General features: G+C 31.2%; 1 protein-coding gene across 1 annotated transcript; it reads right to left on the reverse strand.

Moving 5' to 3' along the window:
- Window positions 1–2,184: 2,184 nt before the first annotated feature.
- LOC145303838 (uncharacterized) lies at window positions 2,185–19,319 on the reverse strand. The gene is made up of 7 exons (XM_080145479.1): window positions 19,162–19,319; window positions 18,629–18,697; window positions 7,352–7,421; window positions 6,851–6,942; window positions 4,895–4,993; window positions 2,729–2,818; window positions 2,185–2,317 (listed from the first exon to the last, which is right to left on the reverse strand). The coding sequence occupies exons 1-7, from the start codon at window positions 19,297–19,299 to the stop codon at window positions 2,279–2,281; spliced, it is 597 nt and encodes a 198-aa protein (XP_080001605.1). The 5' UTR covers window positions 19,300–19,319; the 3' UTR covers window positions 2,185–2,278.
- Window positions 19,320–20,448: the final 1,129 nt, after the last annotated feature.

Genomic DNA, 20,448 nt, shown 5'->3' on the forward strand with positions numbered 1-20,448 from the left:
TTTACCTCTCTTATGATCAAGTATGTGAACGAGGGAAGCTTTGATTTTAATTTAACTCGTAAAGCTTTATAGCTGGCACGCACAGACTATAGTTAAAACCGGCTTTAGAGAAATGTGATTTTTCGCCAGTTTTCTTTTACCGAACGTTCTTAAAACTTTGTAAAAATATGTTCCTTCGTTTTCAACTTGATACCTCTTATTGACTTATAAAAGACAAGAACTTGGTATTGAAAAAAGATTATTAACAATCCAAATAAAATTTAATTATTAATATTGCCAGTAAAATAAATTGTTATAAAATGAAATGTATGGTTGCTAGACTTTATTTAGTAAAGAGTAATCTTATGTATGTATTTAAGTTACTTTTTCCAACTAAAGAATTTGTTAATACATATAAATAGAATTTATGGAAATATATAGAAATAGATATTGATAATAATCAGGGCTCGGCAGCTGTACCGCTACCTGTAGTTTGGCTTTCCCAAGTTGTTTGTTTTTTAAATGGAACATCAAATTACATGACCTAATTTCAAGTCCTTGCTGGTACTTTTTTAAAAATTGACCAGCTTGACTCTCGACTATGGCTGCACAGAGCCCTATAAATAATTCTTGCCCTAAATTTTAAAGAATTTTTTTGTTTTCTTATTGTTATTGTTATGAAATAGTTCTATTTTTATATAGTTTTTAGTTAAATTGTCTACTCAGCACATTTTAGTTATTTATATTTGTTATTATGTTTTTAATTAGTTTTTTTCATGACAATGTCATGTTAGGTTAAATATATTCATTGTAAAAATAGAGACAAAAATTAATTTTTAATATGTTGAAAGTCATCTTTCAAATATCTTTATTTTCAATCTTTATATTTAAATACCCACTCAAAGTTATAAAAAGAAATATTAATTTATATTATTTTAATTATGTAAAATATGGACAGAGACAGTAAATCTTTGGATAAAAGCTAATTTGACCTTTTAGACGAATACCAGAATTGTTATATTCTTTTGGTGTTAAATGATTAAAATTCAATAGAAATTTTTAAAGATAAGAATTGCAGTTTTTGTCCAAGTTTAATATGCCAGTATCATCTTGTAGTCTTCCAATATTATTATGGTAAATACAAATCAAATATCAATAAAATTTAGACAGAAAACTTTGTTTTTAGTCATGTTTTCAGTGGCGAATAAGTGTATAAGCTAACATGCAGTACTTTTCAGTTCCGCTTCTCTTCTTATTGGTCATATATTCTCTTTTCTGCATTTAAGTGTTGCAAAAAAATTTGGGTGGCCCCTCCTTATAAGGTGTCCCTAAAAGATGGGTTTTAAAAACCCAACTAATGCATTCATGTATATAAGTATGACCAAGATAACTACCTGGTCCAATTGGTAGAGATTCTTTTCGTCTGATAGCAAATTGTTTTCTGTTCTTTTGTAGGGACTCGGCTTTGTTTATATTCCGAACCCTATTAGAGGATTTTAATGACCCAATACAAAATCGGGACAGGGTCCCCGCCAAGGGGGGGGGGAGTTTCATACAGCTCTATTTTTCTACTTTAATCCGTGGCCAGGGAAAAGGGAATGTGATTCTGACAAACAATTCCAAAGGAAAATTTCCCCACAACCCGCCTTTCCTCCCCCCCCCTTCTTACCCACCCCTCTTCAGTTACATCAAAATACAAGATATACCCCCACCATACTTCCAAAGGTTTCGTGATTTTTTTGTAGAATTGATTGTTAGAATAGCTAAACCTGTCCGTGGCGAATGGTATGAGTGTGTCTACTTTCTTAAAAATTGAAAATAGGAAGGCCTGCCTCTTTTCACACCATTGCACCCCGGTGAATCAATGAGCATACCATTTCTTTAGTATAGGGTGTTATTACTATAATCCAGGGATAAGACAATGGCCGATAAATTTATGTAAATTCACTATGATAATAATCCACAAAAAATAAATTCTGTAGATTGCAAATAGTGGTTGATAAGTTAGGACACTCAACTGAACAAACAAAGTTCAATAAAAGTCCCCAAAGTTGTTAAATCAACGAATAAGAAAACATTATCATAAAACTTTGGAGACTATTGTAATAAAAAGCCCAATATCCCCTCCCACCCTGGCTAGTTTTTTTTGTTTAAAATTGTATTAAAAGGATCCTTTATGGTAATGATATTAAAGGTAAAAAGAGATCATTTTTAGAAAATATTTATTTTTATACAAATCTTTTAAGCATAAAAAACATGTTTTTTATTCGCAGGTAATTTAGTAATTTTATGGTTAAATTTAACTTCTTTTGTGGAAATCAGCAATATTCTTGTTAACCTAAAAATAATTTTTTTTTATTTAATCCATCATTTTTACAGAGAAGCTTTTATATTAAGCATGAGATATTCTAATATTTAAATATGACATACTTATTAAAACAAGGATGACAACATACATTAAAGCTAAGCACTGAAACGGTAGGACAAACGGACAATAACACTTACATAGTGTCAGAACTGAATAATCAGCATAAAAATAATAAAGAGTCGAAGCAAAATTGTAAGTAAATTTGTTGAAATACTGCTTAATACAGGATAATGTTTATAGACAAACTTACATTTTTAGGACTTGATTATAGAGTTGCTTCGCTTATAACATCATACTTTGTTGTCCCAGGAATCAACATATATAAAACATATATTCAGCGGTACACCCAGATCCTGATGTAAAACTTTTGTTTAATAATACCTCGACCATACATTCTTGATGGAATTTTTTCTTGTAACCAAAGAAGAAGAGAATTTCTAGCAGTACAAACAGTGGAGCAGTTATAAAGGCCTAAAATAGTGGTTGAAGAATATACGTGGATATTATGGTCAACTTAGGTTGCTAACATGGACATAATTTTTTAGTCGTTATCCAGAGGGATGGGAGGATCATTATTTTAGCCAGTTACAAGTTTCACTTTATTACATGATTATCTGGTGTAAGATCCTGGTAATACTAAATCTAATCCTTATTCTAGTTGTAACTTTTAATAAATCTTATAATCCAAAACCATTTAATCTATTCAGGAATATATTTACAAAATCTAGATACATTTTCTCTAAATTAGTCAATATGAAATCAGTTGAGGATCAATCTTGCCATAATAATGGTACAAAATGTACAGATTTGGGTACGAAAGGGTATTTTCTATTTAATTCGCAGAATGAGCCAGCTATTCATAGATGCATTTCAAACTTTGTATTATATAGGAAGCGTAGCAACTCTACAATCGTTACTAGAAAGTCCGTACATCCAACATGTTTATTTTTAACTTTTTTGACAACAACTTTTAATATGACAAAATTATTCTAATCATCAGATTTTTTAATAAGGTCCTAAGACAACAAGTAACAAAATTAAAAGCGAGGCATTTCTATTATCAAATCTTAGAAATGAAAGTATGTCCTTAATACTGTATTTATGCAATTTTGGAACAAATTTATGTAGAATTTTGTTTAGACTTACAAATTAATATTGTTTTTATTATAATCTGCCACTAGTCATTTTAGAGCTTTACTTTTATGGATGTTATCATCCTTGTTTTCATAAAAGTGAAGAAATGTTTCTTTTTCGTTATTTGTTATTGTTTCATTTGCTGCAAAGTCCTCTTAAAAATGAGGAAAACTCTTTTGGCATATTACATCATAATATAATTTAGTCTTTTTTTTAACTAACAAAATTTGCCTAAATATGAACATTAACAGACATAATCCGAGAAAAATTAATCCTAGTCTGAAGTGTGTACTTAAATTTATTTTAGCAATTCCCTTAATTGAATTTTAAATTTTGTACTTTTCGTAAAGATTGACTTGGATAGGCATCTTTTTATTTAGGGTTCCCCGTAGTGGGATTGTATTATACACTAGCGGCTACGGCTCTAGAGGTTTTAGGGGCACTTGAGGAGGAGAGAGTCGAATTTAATAACCCAATTTCTTATTTTAGATTTTAAAAGAAAAAGATTTTTTTGAGGGGGGGGGGGATTTTTCATCTTTTGGGGGGTTTTGGGGTGTCCCATCCCCCAAGAAAATAGTTATAAACCTTCCCGGGACCTATGAGAAGCTACCCTGTAAAGGAGAACCCGATCGGTTCAGCGGTTAGCGAGATCCTTCGGTACAGACAGACACACATACAAACATCCTGTTACTTTAGTATAAGGATTGAAATTGAAAATAATTCACAGATTCCTAGGTTTTTTCGGCTCAAGGGGGAGGGGTCAGTGCTCTATAGACACTTTGAGGGATAGCGCAGATCTTTTAGAAACAATTTTATATTATTTATTTTCAGTAAGAATTTCTATAGTACAAAGTAGAACGATGTCTGTCTGTCCGTCTGAAGCTTAAGATCTCAGTAACCGCTGAACCAATTGGGCTCTACTTTTCAGGGATTATACCTACTGGACCTGTGATGGTTTTAAGCTATTTTCTTGAGGGGTGGGACACCCCCAACCCCCCCAAAAATGAAATCACCCCCCCCCCCCCAAAAAAAAAAAGGGCGAAGCCGCTAATCTTTTATAAAGGAAGAATCATATCACTAACATTGACTCTATGCAAAGTATGTAAAAATTTTAGAGACGCTTTGCATCATATTTTTTATGAATCTTGAGTGCCTAATTAATTATTATGTATGTATTTCTGACGTAATAGAAAATAATGCATAATTAATAAAAAAAATGACTTATTTATTTGCGTACAATATAATTATTATGTACAGTAATTCCCCTCTAACTGCATTCTTTTTATTATTTTTCTTTAAAAATCCAAACAAGGATTCGCTTTCTAAGTTGTACCTAACTGTAACAGGAATCATCGATGAAAGTTTGAAATCGATAGCGCAGTTCTAACATTCCAAAATTGATTTCCTAATTACCTGATCCCAAGAGTCCAGCAGGGCAGGAGCACGTTTCTCAAAAACTCCATGGCCAACAAATTGAGCAATCCACATGATCACATGATAGCCAAGAATAGCCTAAACAAAATCCAAATGATCACATGATAGCCAAGAAAAGCCTAATCAAAATCCACATGATCACATGATAGCCAAGAATAGCCTAAATAAAATTCACATGATCACATGATATCCAAGAATAGACTAAACAAAATCCACATGATCACATGATAGCCAAGAATAGCCTAAACAAAATCCACATGATCACATGATAGCCAAGAATAGCCTAAACAAAATCCACATGATCACATGATAGCCAAGAATAGCCTAAACAAAATCCAACCAATTGATCACATAATAGCCAAGAATAGCCAATGTAAATGATACATTAGGTACAGTGGCTTGCGAACCAAAAGGGGCAATTGAGCCCCCCAGAATCCCATAAGTCGCCCTCTAAAACGCCCCTATTTAAAAATCTGTAAAGATAATCAAAACGGAAGGCCCCCATCACTGAAAGGTACAGCCAATAAAGATTACCATGGAAAAATGGATATACCTATTTGAGATATAAGTAAAAAGTAATAAAAAGATGCAAGAAAAATCTGCTAATATTTTATAATCTGAAGATTTAATTTTCATATTTCAAATTAATAAAATAAAATTTTTAAATATCTCCTTAATATTTAGGTATTTATAAAGTTTAAATGGATTTAAAGTATTAAATGGGAGAGGCAGATAAGCCACTTTTTTAATCCAAATCGAAAACTCAAAGGAACTCGATCAAAAAAATAGTTACAGCACTGAAATTTGGTATGGCAGTTGCAGTCCAGCCACCGTTTCTTTACAGTTCCACATTGTACCTCATTAAAGCAACTGCCATGCAAAATTAAACTCTTTTTTTTAGTTTTAGGTTTGGTTTCAAAAAGTGTCTTCCGTCACCCCCCTTTTTTCATTTCTCTTGATACTCTTGAAGATTTTGATAGGCATAGAGAAAAAAATAAAAGAGAGGAATCGAAGCAACTAGAAGACGAAAATAGGCAGTGGGCCTAGAGGCCTACTCAGCGCTGTTGCCGCGCTAAAATTTATTGCTATTCCACTACTTTTCAAATGGGAGGATTAAAAATTATTAAAAAAAAATATTTTTTTACTTTTTACTATTTCCATATTTAGGGCAAGAATATTAGATTAGATATTTTCGTTTTCATGTTTTAATTAAAAATTACATAGAATTTTATTTTTATCTAAAAAAAATTGTTCATGAAAGATGAATCCTTCTATTTCTAAAAACGGGAAAATTTTTTTTCATAATGAACATTCAGCTGATTCTGACCGCCCACGGCTGTTTGCTAAGTATCGCTTTTCTTTTTATTCACATTATTATTTATGATTGACTTACAAAAAGATCTGGGCGGCTTTTGATTTTCGTCTGCTTCTAAATTCAGGGATGGGGAAGTAGTATTTTACCATGAAAAAGGGGTGAGTATTCATCCTCTTATCCTTTTTCCTTATGTTGATAGGTTAAAATAAATAAAATTTAATTGCAACTTTTTATATGTAATATGTAATTCTTATTTTCAATAATAAAAAATGATAATATCATAAAACCCTGACTCCAATTTACGGATATAAATCTCTTTGTCCTAGCACCCAAAAATTTGGTTATTTTAAGTGCTTTGTTGAAGTATAAAAATAGTTTCACTCGTTCTACCTGAATGACCTTGCCAGGTTTGCTGGTATCCGTGAGACCCCTGGATGACGACTTTAAAAAATTAAAATTCTCTGTTGCATATTACTACTAGACTTCTTTCTATCTCCTCTAAATAAGAAAACCGAAGAGGGAAGGTAGATTACTCTTTAAAACAAAACGGTTTGAAATTCTGCTGTTTCTTTAGATAAGGACAATCAATTAATAGATTGATAAAAGGACTAATCCTTCACCTGAAAAGTTGGATATCCAGAGATGTTATCTACAGTATTGACTAATTGTCCAGTAGCCAGATACAGACCAATCATCAATACAGCTCCAACTCCTTGCAAAAATATATTTGTCAATTAATGATGGTGGCTACCCTGCCAAACTTAAATATTTTGTGCTGACATACAATTACAATGCTTTATTTTTTGACTGTTTTGAATCTAAATAAATTAATCTCAACTTAAATTATAGCCAAGGTAGACGGAATAATGTGGATATCCCGCAAAACCAAGTATATAGATATTAAAAAAAATATAATACACAGTCAAGAATCCTTATATAAAAGTAACAGGTCCTTTTTTTGTATTTCTGTGTGTCTGTCTGTCTATACCGGATCTTTCTTACTGCTGAACCCATATGGTTCTCCTTTACAATATAGCTTCAAATATGTCCTGGGGAAGGTTTATTTCTCACAGGCAACAAGCAAATATAAAGGATAAAAATCCTGTTGTAAATATACTAACCTCCTGCAATGGGATCCATTAGAAGGTATGTCACCACATAGATTAGAGTAATCAACAGGGCTAAGTTCACCTAGATATTATGTTCAATAGAGATACAAATTACATAGATAGATATTTAAACAATAGAGCTATATCATAATCAATAGAGCTACATTCATATGATAGTGAGATATTGTCAGCAATAGAGCTACATTCACATAGATAGTGAGATATTGTCACAAATAGAGCTACATTCACAAAAATAGTTAAATAATGTAATCAATAGAGATACAAATTGAATAGATAGATATTAAAAACAATAGAGCTACATTCACATAGATAGATAGATATTGTAAACAATAGAGCTACATTCACATAAATAGTTAAATAATGTAATCAATAGAGAAACAAATTGAATAGATAGATATTGTAAACAATAGAGCTACATTCGCATAGATATATAGATATTGTAAACAATAGAGCTACATTCACATAAATAGTTAAATAATGTAATCAATAGAGTTACATATTGAATAGATAGATATTGTAAACAATAGAGCTATATTCACATAGATAGATAGATATTGTAAACAATAGAGCTACATTCACATAAATAGTTAAATAATGTAATCAATAGAGATACAAATTGAATAGATAGATATTGTAAACAATAGAGCTACATTCGCATAGATAGATAGATATTGTAAACAATAGAGCTACATTAACATAGATAGATAGATATTGTAAATAATAGAGCTACATTCACATTAGACTATAAAAGTTTTAAAGATTTTTAATCAATATAACAGATTTGAAATCTGCATAAAATTTTAAGGATTTTTTATAAAATTCGTTTTTTATATAATTCTTTATTTAAAGGCGCAAATACGATTTATGTTAATAAATTTTGACCAATAGGATAGCTGGATTGGAAACTACCTACGCTCTAATTGGTTGAATGATGTACGTCACTTAAGCTTCTCCAATCAGAGCGCAGATAGTTTTCAATCCACCAATCACAGATCTCAAAATTATTTAACTTAATTTTTATTTGCGCCTTTAAATAAAGAATCATATAAAAAACTAATTTCATAAAAAAATCCTTAAAATTTTATGCAGATTTCAAATCTATTATATTGATTAAAAATCTTTAAAACTTTTATAGTCTAATTCACATACTTTGTTAGATATTGTAAATAATAAAGCTACATTCACATAGATGGTTAAATATTGTAATTAATAGAGCTACATTCACTTAAAGGAACCATGCAAAAATACACCGCTTTAACTGCTGAAAGCCTGCTACGAGTAGACCCAATACCCAAAATTTGAAGCCTCCAGCTTCAATAACAAAAAAGTTACAGACATTTCAAAATGATTATTTTAGTACAATGAAAATTTGAAAGATTTATTTTCATTGCTTATGATGGAAATTTCAATATTAAATTATGTCGTCTGGAAGCAAAATTAAAAGCTTATTTTTGTCAGAAACTTATCTGTATTACTTAGACGTAAGTAATACAGATACTCAGCTGTGATTGTTTGTTCAGCGGACTTAGCTCGAACGCTCTGATTGGCTGGAAATCCTAAAGGCTGGCATTCTCACGCTACAGTACTCTCAGTACAATGCAAATTAAACCTAATTTTTTTTCAATGATTTTGACTATAAAGATTCAAAGAAGGGTGTTTTTATTGTATAAAATGTTATCAGTTACTGGCATCTTATGTTTCTGCCAAAAATAAGCTTACAATTTTCTTTCTAGACGACGTATTTTAATAATGAAAATTCTATCATTAGCAATGAAAAAACTTTCCAAATTTTCATTGTACTAAAAATATCATTTTGAAATGTTTATAACTTTTTTGTTATTGAAGCTGGAGGCTTCTAATTTTGGGTATTGGGTCTACTCGTGGCAGTCTTTCATCAGTTAAAGCAGTATATTTCTTGCAGGGTTCCTTTAAATAGTTAGATATTGTAAACAATAAAGCTATAAATAAATAGATAGTTAAATATTTTCACCAAAAGAGCTACATTCACATAGACATTCTAGTCAAAAGAGCTACATTTATATAAATATTTTGATATTTAATCAAAAGGGATACATTACAAAGTTAGATAATGTAATCAAGAGAGCTCTATTGTAATTAATACAGCTATTTTCACATAAATAAATAGATAATGTAACCAATATATAGATTGTAGATGGATAGTTTAGCCGATTTCAATCAAAGTAAATACTGAATTAAATATTTTTTCTATTAGATTCAATCTTAATTATCTGTCTGTCAAAGATTAAACTTTGTGACAAAATTGTACTTTTTAATTCATTAAAATCTTTATAAGGTATTTTCTAACATTTTATATTATTTTAGCCTATAATATTTATAAAATGAAGGCAAATAATTTTAAAACTATGATTAATCTTAAAAGTAATTGTAAAGAATAATTAATTTAGAATATTTTCATTATCTAAAAGCTAACATTTAGAAAATTATTTTCTAACTTTTACTTTTGATCTTTGGTTTTCCTAGAAAATTTCAAAACTTTACTAATTAATAAAGTTATTGCTTTGAAAGACCTATTTTTATATATCTTGCTATTTAAATATCTTCAGTTACAACCAAAAAAAATATATCTCAATGAAACTTTTGAGAAAAAAAAATTTGATATTCAAATCTCTTCTTTACAATAAACTCATGGTTAAGGTATGGCCATGAACTTCAAAATCTAAGCTGAAGATATTTTATCCCTAAAATTTGCAATGTTTTAAGTTGTAATGAAATGTGCAGGAAATCTCTGTGTTATATAACCCAGGGAGTAAGGGAGGGGACAATGGATCAAATATTCAATTTTTAGGAGTCTCAGACTTTGGGTATTGGCTTAAAGGGAATGTGCAAGAATTTAGCAGGTTCTGACTGACTTTGGGTACTAGCGCATCAATAACATCATTGCTGCTAACTCGCTGAGCTAGTTTTGAATATAGCAGACAAGTATCAATAAACTTAATTTCTAGCAGACTGCAGGTTTTAACAATTTTTTTCTCCAAAAATTATCATTTCATAGATGTGATATTTGTGTAATAAACAATCTAAGAACCTTTAAATTCAATTCTTTTATATAGTCAGGGACAAAGGAATGATATTTTGACAAACAACTCAAAATGAAAATTTCCCCACAACACCCCTCCCCTTTTCCTCCCCTTCTTTCCCACCCCTCTTCAGTTTCATGACAAAGACAAAATATACCACCAGATACTTAATAAAGGTTTCAATTTTTGTAGAATTGATGGTTAGAATAGCTACCCCTGGCATATAGTGGTATTTTAAAATTTAGGGATATGGAGTGAACAAGTTCCATGTAGATTTTTCTAGTAATTAATTACAGAATGGTTTTGTCAGTCTGATGTACTGGTAATCTAATTTTCAAATGAATGCTTTTTTTCAAAGAACTTTTTTCTTATTTTATAGTTTTTCTAGATTTGATCAACAACAATAGGTTGTCAATATCAGATTAGTTGAAACAGAAATCTATTCATCCCACATGACTAATCCTTGTGCTTATGAACCTTAACAGGTCATGAAAATTTATGTTATACACATTGAAATCAGTGAATTAACATCTGATGCTAACAAACTGTACATTCTAACACATCAACTTCCAGCTGGAACCACTTTTAAAGATGAAGATGTCTATATCCAATAAATAAAGAGAACATTAAACTAGATGGACACCTACAGACAAGTAGCAAGATTCCCAATCAATTTATTCAAACGACCAACTCAAATTCAAATGGAACAGTTCAATATCATATAAGTTAGTGTTCTATATAATGAAGAAACACAATTTTAAGACTAATTAAAGAACTGTTTTGTGGACCATTTATGGTCAAAACAGCTAGAAGCGTTATCGCACAAATAAGACTAAAAGAATTTTAAGCAAAAGAATATGAAAACCTTGATAATTTTGATAATGTAAAATCCATGTTTATAATACGATGGGCGCATAGTGAAAATGTAATCAAAATTATTATTTAAATTTAAAAGCACAAAATTTACCCATCCATTTATTCCTGAGAAGAATCTGACAGGAAAAACCTAAAACCAGTTGGCGTACAAAAATATTCCTGCCAACTTTAGACGCTTATATAAAGGGCTGTTAGATACACAATATCTATCTGTTTTAAATTTATTGCATTACAAGAAGGTGCTATTATTTGTGTGTTCCTGGCTGTGCTCCAAAAGGGAGTTTAAGTGAAAAATAGTTGTCGTTTTATTATTGTCAAGAATTTCTTTTTGTTTAATTGATTGGTTGGTAAAAATTTCAAGACCATGGGTGAAAATATTTCAGGAAGCCTGTTGATCTCATAAACTCTGCCAGCTTTCCACCTGCCTATTACCTGCAGGATGTGATGCCTTAGATTATGACCACCAGCAAAATTTAGCAAAGTATTTGAAAATCTTGGGTTAGAAACTCCCCCCTTGCCGCTGAAAACTGTTGGCAGGGGTAAATTTGGTTTACCCCCCCCCTCAAATTTACCCCTGGGGTAACATTTTTCGGGGGGGTAATTTAAATTTTATTAAATATTTAGTGTTAAAAATGCGCGCGAAGCGTGCAAAAAATCTTTTTGTTACGAGATTTTTTATTTTGGGGGGGAGGGTAATCCCCCTCCTAAATAGTTGGGGTTGCCTACGGCACCCCCTTGTAGGGGTGAATTTTAAATGGGGGGGGGGGGGGGTAAAATGAGAAAAATTTTGGGGGTAATCGCCACTTTACCCCCCCCCCCCTTGGCCGTCTATGGTAAAACTGTACTATAATACTAACAATAAATATAATATGTTTAATAAAATGATATAATGTACTCTAAGTTGTTGTATCTCTACAAGTATATATCCCTCCTTTCAAACAATAATGAATCCAAATAATATGTGTATAAAATGTTGAATAAAAAATGAACCAGAATGGATAAACAATAAACATAAAACAAATTCTAATACAGACAGAAAATCATTGGGCATTAATAAGATACATGATTGGATTGGTATCCAGAATAAAAAAAGAGATCTCATGGTTGGCAAATTCCTCAAACATTTCCATTTGAATGCTATGATGATGTAGATAAATGTATGTACTAAGATAACTGTAATTGATATGTCAAACATATAAATGAATCATTTCAGAGAACAAAATGTGTCAAATTGGTATAACTATAGATATTGAAGAATTGTATCACTGGATTGGAACTTTAAACATTGTACTTAACAATGTCTGCCTGTTATCAAAATGCCACACAAGATACAATATCCCAATGTTGTATTAACTCAAACAATCTGTTGGTTAATTTCACAATTAAAAGGTTATCTACAAACATGAGGGTCAATGCCAATCAGAATCCTGACCTTCATGCATTTGATAGATGGATATTAGACATAGGAAATGGTATACAATTTCAAGTAAAAATACCTGAAAGTATGATTGCCATCAAAATAACCTATGAAACTGTTGCTATGCATAGGTTAATAGACATAGTATTTCCAAATATCAATGCTAATATATCGAATCCTGAATGGTTAAAAGGAAGGGCTGTATTAGCAGTAACTAATTGTCAAGTTAATGCTCTAAATACAATTGCTATGCAGAAACTAAATAGCTCAGCTGTAAAACTTGAGAGCACAGATAAATGTACAGATCCTAGACATGAACTAAGGTTTAATCCAGAATACCTCCATACACTTACCCCTGATGGATTTCCTCCTCACACTCTCCTGCTAAAGCAAGGTGTCCCATTGATACTACTAAGAAATTTGAATCCTAAACAAGGATTGTGTAATGGAACAAAATTGATATTCAATGGCTTAATTTTAAACAGAGTACTAGAGTGTCCTGTTGTTGAAACTCGAGAAAAAGTGTTAATTCCAAGAATCACATTTGTTCCCTTACCTGAAGCCTGGCTTGAAGACTGGCAAAGAATTCAATTTCCCGTAAAGATCACATTTGCATTCACCATCAATAAATCTCAAGGTCAAACTATGCAAACTGTAGGATTGTTCCTTAGACCAGAGGTATTCACACATGGTCAATTGTACGTTGCTATATCAAGAGTAAGATCAACAGAACATTTGAAAATTGCATTAATTGATGATTATGTATGTAAATAACATTGTATTCAAAGATGTATTAATTTGAATTAATAATTGTAATATATAATAATTTAAATACAAAATAATCCTACAAATAAAATATCAGAAGAGAGAAACACAATTTTAAGAATTATTGCCAGAACTAATTAAAGAACTGTTTTGTGGACCATTTATGGTCAAAACAGCTAGAAGCGTTATCGCACAAATAAGACTAAAAGAATTTTAAGCAAAAGAATATGAAAACCTTGATAATTTTGATAATGTAAAATCCATGTTTATAATACGATGGGCGCATAGTGAAAATGTAATCAAAATTATTATTTAAATTTAAAAGCACAAAATTTACCCATCCATTTATTCCTGAGAAGAATCTGACAGGAAAAACCTAAAACCAGTTGGCGTACAAAAATATTCCTGCCAACTTTAGACGCTTATATAAAGGGCTGTTAGATACACAATATCTATCTGTTTTAAATTTATTGCATTACAAGAAGGTGCTATTATTTGTGTGTTCCTGGCTGTGCTCCAAAAGGGAGTTTAAGTGAAAAATAGTTGTCGTTTTATTATTGTCAAGAATTTCTTTTTGTTTAATTGATTGGTTGGTAAAAGTTTCAAGACCATGGGTGAAAATATTTCAGGAAGCCTGTTGATCTCATAAACTCTGCCAGCTTTCCACCTGCCTATTACCTGCAGGATGTGATGCCTTAGATTATGACCACCAGCAAAATTTAGCAAAGTATTTGAAAATCTTGGGTTAGAAACTCCCCCCTTGCCGCTGAAAACTGTTGGCAGGGGTAAATTTGGTTTACCCCCCCCCCCAAATTTACCCCCGGGGTAACATTTTTGGGGGGGGTAATTTAAATTTTATTAAATATTTAGTGTTAAAAATGCGCGCGAAGCGTGCAAAAAATCTTTTTGTTACGAGATTTTTTATTTTGGGGGGGAGGGTAATCCCCCTCCTAAATAGTTGGGGTTGCCTACGGCACCCCCTTGTAGGGGTGAATTTTAAATGGGGGGGGGGGGTAAAATGAGAAAAATTTTGGGGGTAATCGCCACTTTACCCCCCCCCCCCCCCTTGGCCGTCTATGGTAAAACTGTACTATAATACTAACAATAAATATAATATGTTTAATAAAATGATATAATGTACTCTAAGTTGTTGTATCTCTACAAGTATATATCCCTCCTTTCAAACAATAATGAATCCAAATAATATGTGTATAAAATGTTGAATAAAAAATGAACCAGAATGGATAAACAATAAACATAAAACAAATTCTAATACAGACAGAAAATCATTGGGCATTAATAAGATACATGATTGGATTGGTATCCAGAATAAAAAAAGAGATCTCATGGTTGGCAAATTCCTCAAACATTTCCATTTGAATGCTATGATGATGTAGATAAATGTATGTACTAAGATAACTGTAATTGATATGTCAAACATATAAATGAATCATTTCAGAGAACAAAATGTGTCAAATTGGTATAACTATAGATATTGAAGAATTGTATCACTGGATTGGAACTTTAAACATTGTACTTAACAATGTCTGCCTGTTATCAAAATGCCACACAAGATACAATATCCCAATGTTGTATTAACTCAAACAATCTGTTGGTTAATTTCACAATTAAAAGGTTATCTACAAACATGAGGGTCAATGCCAATCAGAATCCTGACCTTCATGCATTTGATAGATGGATATTAGACATAGGAAATGGTATACAATTTCAAGTAAAAATACCTGAAAGTATGATTGCCATCAAAATAACCTATGAAACTGTTGCTATGCATAGGTTAATAGACATAGTATTTCCAAATATCAATGCTAATATATCGAATCCTGAATGGTTAAAAGGAAGGGCTGTATTAGCAGTAACTAATCGTCAAGTTAATGCTCTAAATACAATTGCTATGCAGAAACTAAATAGCTCAGCTGTAAAACTTGAGAGCACAGATAAATGTACAGATCCTAGACATGAACTAAGGTTTAATCCAGAATACCTCCATACACTTACCCCTGATGGATTTCCTCCTCACACTCTCATGCTAAAGCAAGGTGTCCCATTGATACTACTAAGAAATTTGAATCCTAAACAAGGATTGTGTAATGGAACAAAATTGATATTCAATGGCTTAATTTTAAACAGAGTACTAGAGTGTCCTGTTGTTGAAACTCGAGAAAAAGTGTTAATTCCAAGAATCACATTTGTTCCCTTACCTGAAGCCTGGCTTGAAGACTGGCAAAGAATTCAATTTCCCGTAAAGATCACATTTGCATTCACCATCAATAAATCTCAAGGTCAAACTATGCAAACTGTAGGATTGTTCCTTAGACCAGAGGTATTCACACATGGTCAATTGTACCTTGCTATATCAAGAGTAAGATCAACAGAACATTTGAAAATTGCATTAATTGATGATTATGTATGTAAATAACATTGTATTCAAAGATGTATTAATTTGAATTAATAATTGTAATATATAATAATTTAAATACAAAATAATCCTACAAATAAAATATCAGAAGAGAGTAAAAGCATGCGCAGCCAATAGCGTGCTCATAGCGCGCTTTTGGCTAGTTTGTAATATGATTAACTTATTAACCTGTTTCTGTATATGTTATTTTTTATCATTTATTCAGTAACTGATTAGACCCATTTTGCAAAATTTAAACTTTAATAAAAAGAAGAAAAAAACTTTAATTGTATTAATTCAAGATATGTTTGCAGACCAAACGAATACATGATAATAGTTGTGTTGTGTTATCAGGTTAAATACACATTAGACTGGCCCAAAAAAACATGAATTATTAAATAAATAAATTAATAAATTTTTATACTTTCTTTCTTCATATGTTTATTCCTGGTAATTTTAATATTTTATTTCAATGTTTGTAAACAAACAGACAGAAAATTTGATGTATTGCTTTATATCTGGTGTAAGGCTTTCTTTATTTGGGGAAGAAAAGGTGAAAATAAATATGCATTTAACAAAATAGCGATAGATTTTTTCTTAAAATCAATTATAGGGCTAAAATCTACAAACAATACATAACCTATTTTTACATTCCGCACATTGAAAAGCGATTTAGACCTTCATTTGGGCCACACTAATACACATTTCTGCACAAGAAAAAGAGAAGCTGTGAAAAAGAAGGGTTAAATATAGCCTAAATATAGTTCATTCAAAGTCCTAACTTTGACATCAATACATGGTTACTGATTTTACGTTCTTAAATTTACCAAAAGTACAAATAACTGATGAATAGACTTCAAAGGAAACCAAAAAGAAGGATGATATTAAACTTTACAAAAGTAAATTGTCAATAGGACACAACAGCCGCCATTTGAAAAAAGAAAAGAAAGCCAGCTGATGCGAAATTTTGTAGGAAAAAGGGTCATTTGTATCAATAACAGCTTTATCCCTATCAAATCGCGGCTGAAGTAAAATTTTTGCCATTTAGTTTTGCTTGTGGTAAGAATTAAAGCTCTGCAGCCGCACCGAAGCTTTAAATTCAAACCCATTTGGACGCCTCGAAAATTTTTAAAAATTTGTTGCCATATTTCGGTCAGGTTTAGACTTCTAATTTTTTCTAAGTTGTAAAATGTTGATTTCCCTGAGGCTTACACGCAGCTGACGTGCGGCTGCCGAGCCCTGGTAAGAATTAGAGGTTTGGAAAGTTGTGTTTCCAGATTGTAAACAACTAGGGTCGTAGACTATTGTCCGCTGCGGCTGCCAAGCACTGATTGAAAATGATCATAGAGATTGCACTGCACATTAACTTTTCAAATCATAAACATCTTTTCATCTTCTCATCACTACAAAAACTTTTTGGAGTTCAGATTCCAATAAATAATCAACATTACGGTTTACTCAGTAAAAGGGAATGATATTAAGAAATGTGAATCATGTAATGTTTAATGAATAGATTTGTTACCCTAGATGGGCCTAGAAAGACAATATAATCCATCCAATTTATAAGGATTTTTCTGTTTGTATTCAATCTTTTTTTGATTTCAGAAATAGCCGGCCATGAGTTACCAACTCTCCAGTTATATAAAGGGATGAGACAATGGTTAATAAATTGATGTATATCCCCAACGATAGTATACAAAATTGCTCTCTCTGTAGATTAAATTTAGTGGTTCAAATGTTTGGGCACTTAATGTAATGAACCAACCAAACAAAATTCAATAATATCATAAAGTTGTTGCTAAGTAAACGATGAATGTGAATTATAAATCTTTGTGCAATTAACAGCCACCCCCATCCTTCCCTACCATCTCCCTCACTGACACAATAACTCAGAAACTTTTAAATGAATTCAAATTTGTCCAAGGACATGCAAAAGTGATGTTGAAAATGGTAATTAAAAATCCCATCTAATTTTCAAAGCTTTATGAATAATGTTCCCTAACCCTAGCTACACTACGCTTAAAATTTTTTCCAAAAGTTTAAAAATTTGTTAAAAAAATTTGTTAATATAACTTTTCTGTTTGAAGAAAGTAATATTAAAGCATGGAGGTAAAAAATGATAATATCACCCAAAAATTTTCTTTTTTTAAAATTTCCCCTTAGAGTTAAGAGAGATCTTACGGTACAAGCAAATAAGACAGAAAAACATCCTGCAACTTTTGTACGAGGATTGTCTCCTATTACTTTTATTTTTATCCAAAGTTCTTTCAAAAAGCTTTGCTAATACTGAATTTTATCATTCTTACACTAAACTGAATCTAATTAAAAGCTTTGATCAGGTCAGATAAATGAAGATATTTGAAATTTTATTAGTAATTTTGAAAGCTATGTTCGACCAGACGGCTGGCAGTAAAGCCTATCATCAAACATTTTTAAAACTAAAACATCAAGAACTAAAAAAAATCTGTTTTAAAATAAGACGCTGTAACAATGGCTTTATTATTACTTTGATCTTACACCAGATTATCATGTACTCTAATAAAATGAACCTTGTAGCGGGATGACCCCCCCCCTCCTACTAGAAAATAGAATTGACCAATAAATGATAGGGGAAATAGCAACCTAAATTGACGACAATTTTTTTCCTGTCATAATATCCACGTATATTCTGGATCAATTTCTATAACACCTTTCTTCATATATGTATATACGACTAAATCTAAAGTTTTATTTACCTGAGCATACTGTAAAAGTGGATGGCTGGTGCTGAGTAATTCTGCAACACTTTTCAAGGCAGGTGTGTACTGAAAATAAGTTAACTTTAGACATTTCAAACAAATGTGAAAAATTGTTACATAAAACAGATGATTCTTATAAAAGTTGCAATAGATCAAACTCTTACAGTTCTTAAGGGACAAGGCAATGTACGGTTTTTATGCACCAAATGATGATAGACAAAATTAGCCCTTCTATAGATAAAAATTAATTGTTGAAAGGTTTGGACACTTCTTGCAGAGAACCAATAAATCAGGAGTACCCAAAATTTTAGAGCCAACGAATAAGATAATGTGGTTTTATTTCTAGTATAACCAACAAGTGAAATAAATCTTAAATAATATTTAGGGGGCAAATGGAGAGGTGGTCAATTTTACTATATGTTGCCCCCCAACGACAGCTGAAAACCACATATAGGTTTAGTGATTTTTTTCGATTTAATTTCGTTATTGTTTTAAGCTGATACTAATCTGAGAAACTAACTAAGAAATACCTGCATGAGAGCCAAGCCACTCCAGACTAGCTGCCAGATGCAGAAAAGATGGATGAGAACATTGACAGGTTGGTTGTGGTAGCTAGCGTAGAATATAAACTGACTTTTCAAATCAAAGAACCCGCGCTTTTCTCCCATTTTTTTTATCTGAAATTAAATTTAATTTAAGAGGGATTTGGGGCAAATTTTTCACTTCTTGAAAGGAAAAACTAAACACAAAAAAACTTTACTAAAAATGAGTTACAGAACTGAAATTTGTTGTGAAGTTTGTTTAAATTTATGACTTTTGAGGGATTGGGTGGACAGTAAGGAGGTGTATCCACCCCTTAACAAAAAAAATATACACCTAGTGGTGTCTGCATTATATCTACCTAAAACCTTCTTGATTTCATTTCATTAAAGCAGTCAAAAGTCCTATGATGGCTGTCAAATTTTTGGGTGCGCTTTGCCAATGCACACTCCCCTAACAAATATCTCTGTACGCCACTGGTTAAAAACATACTTTATAATATCGATATAATCCATTTATATAATTTTAATTAATATTCATATGCTGTGTAATGTTACTGATATATTAGAGTAACATTAAAATGTTCTTTATTCTACAATATCTAATGCTACAAATATTCATTTTACTTAAAAATAATCAAAACTGCTTAAGGCCGAGATACATTTCATTTTTAAAAACACACTGACGGAACTGAAGTACTTTTAGATAACACTTTTAATATTTGTTTTTCTTTCTTAAACATTTATAAGTTTAGGGTAGTAACAAGACAAATAAAAAATGTGTAAAACTAGTTACTAGTACTATCTCAACTTAAACTATCACCAAAACAAATTTTAAAATACATATGTATATACGGTGTGTTTATGAATTCCTAGCAGACAAGTTAAGAGAAAGCAGGACTACAAAAAAAATCACCAGGGAGATAGGAATAGGTTACGTAACTGAAAGAAACAAAAATGTTATTTTTTAAAATCACTTTGAACTGTTTGAAAAGGAAACTTTACTGTAAAAAAACAAATTACGATAAAATCCAACTAATTTACCCACCTCTGACATATAAGAAGAAAAGTTCAATATAAATGTTTTCTTTAAAACAAGTTTTTCTTGTCCTATTTTTAGTGCCTAAAATTTTCTTTTTTTTCTTAGGATTGTGCTAAGGACTATTTATCAATCTTCATCACTTCTCTACAAAAATCTGCCTTTGTTAGTTTAGAAAGGAATTTTATTCATTTGGACTAAACAATATATTATATGATTTTAGTGGCATCTCCGCTAGC

This window comes from Acartia tonsa, chromosome 2 (genome assembly GCF_053477335.1).
Source record: "Acartia tonsa isolate MP-2025a chromosome 2, ASM5347733v1, whole genome shotgun sequence".
NCBI lineage: Eukaryota > Metazoa > Arthropoda > Copepoda > Calanoida > Acartiidae > Acartia > Acartia tonsa.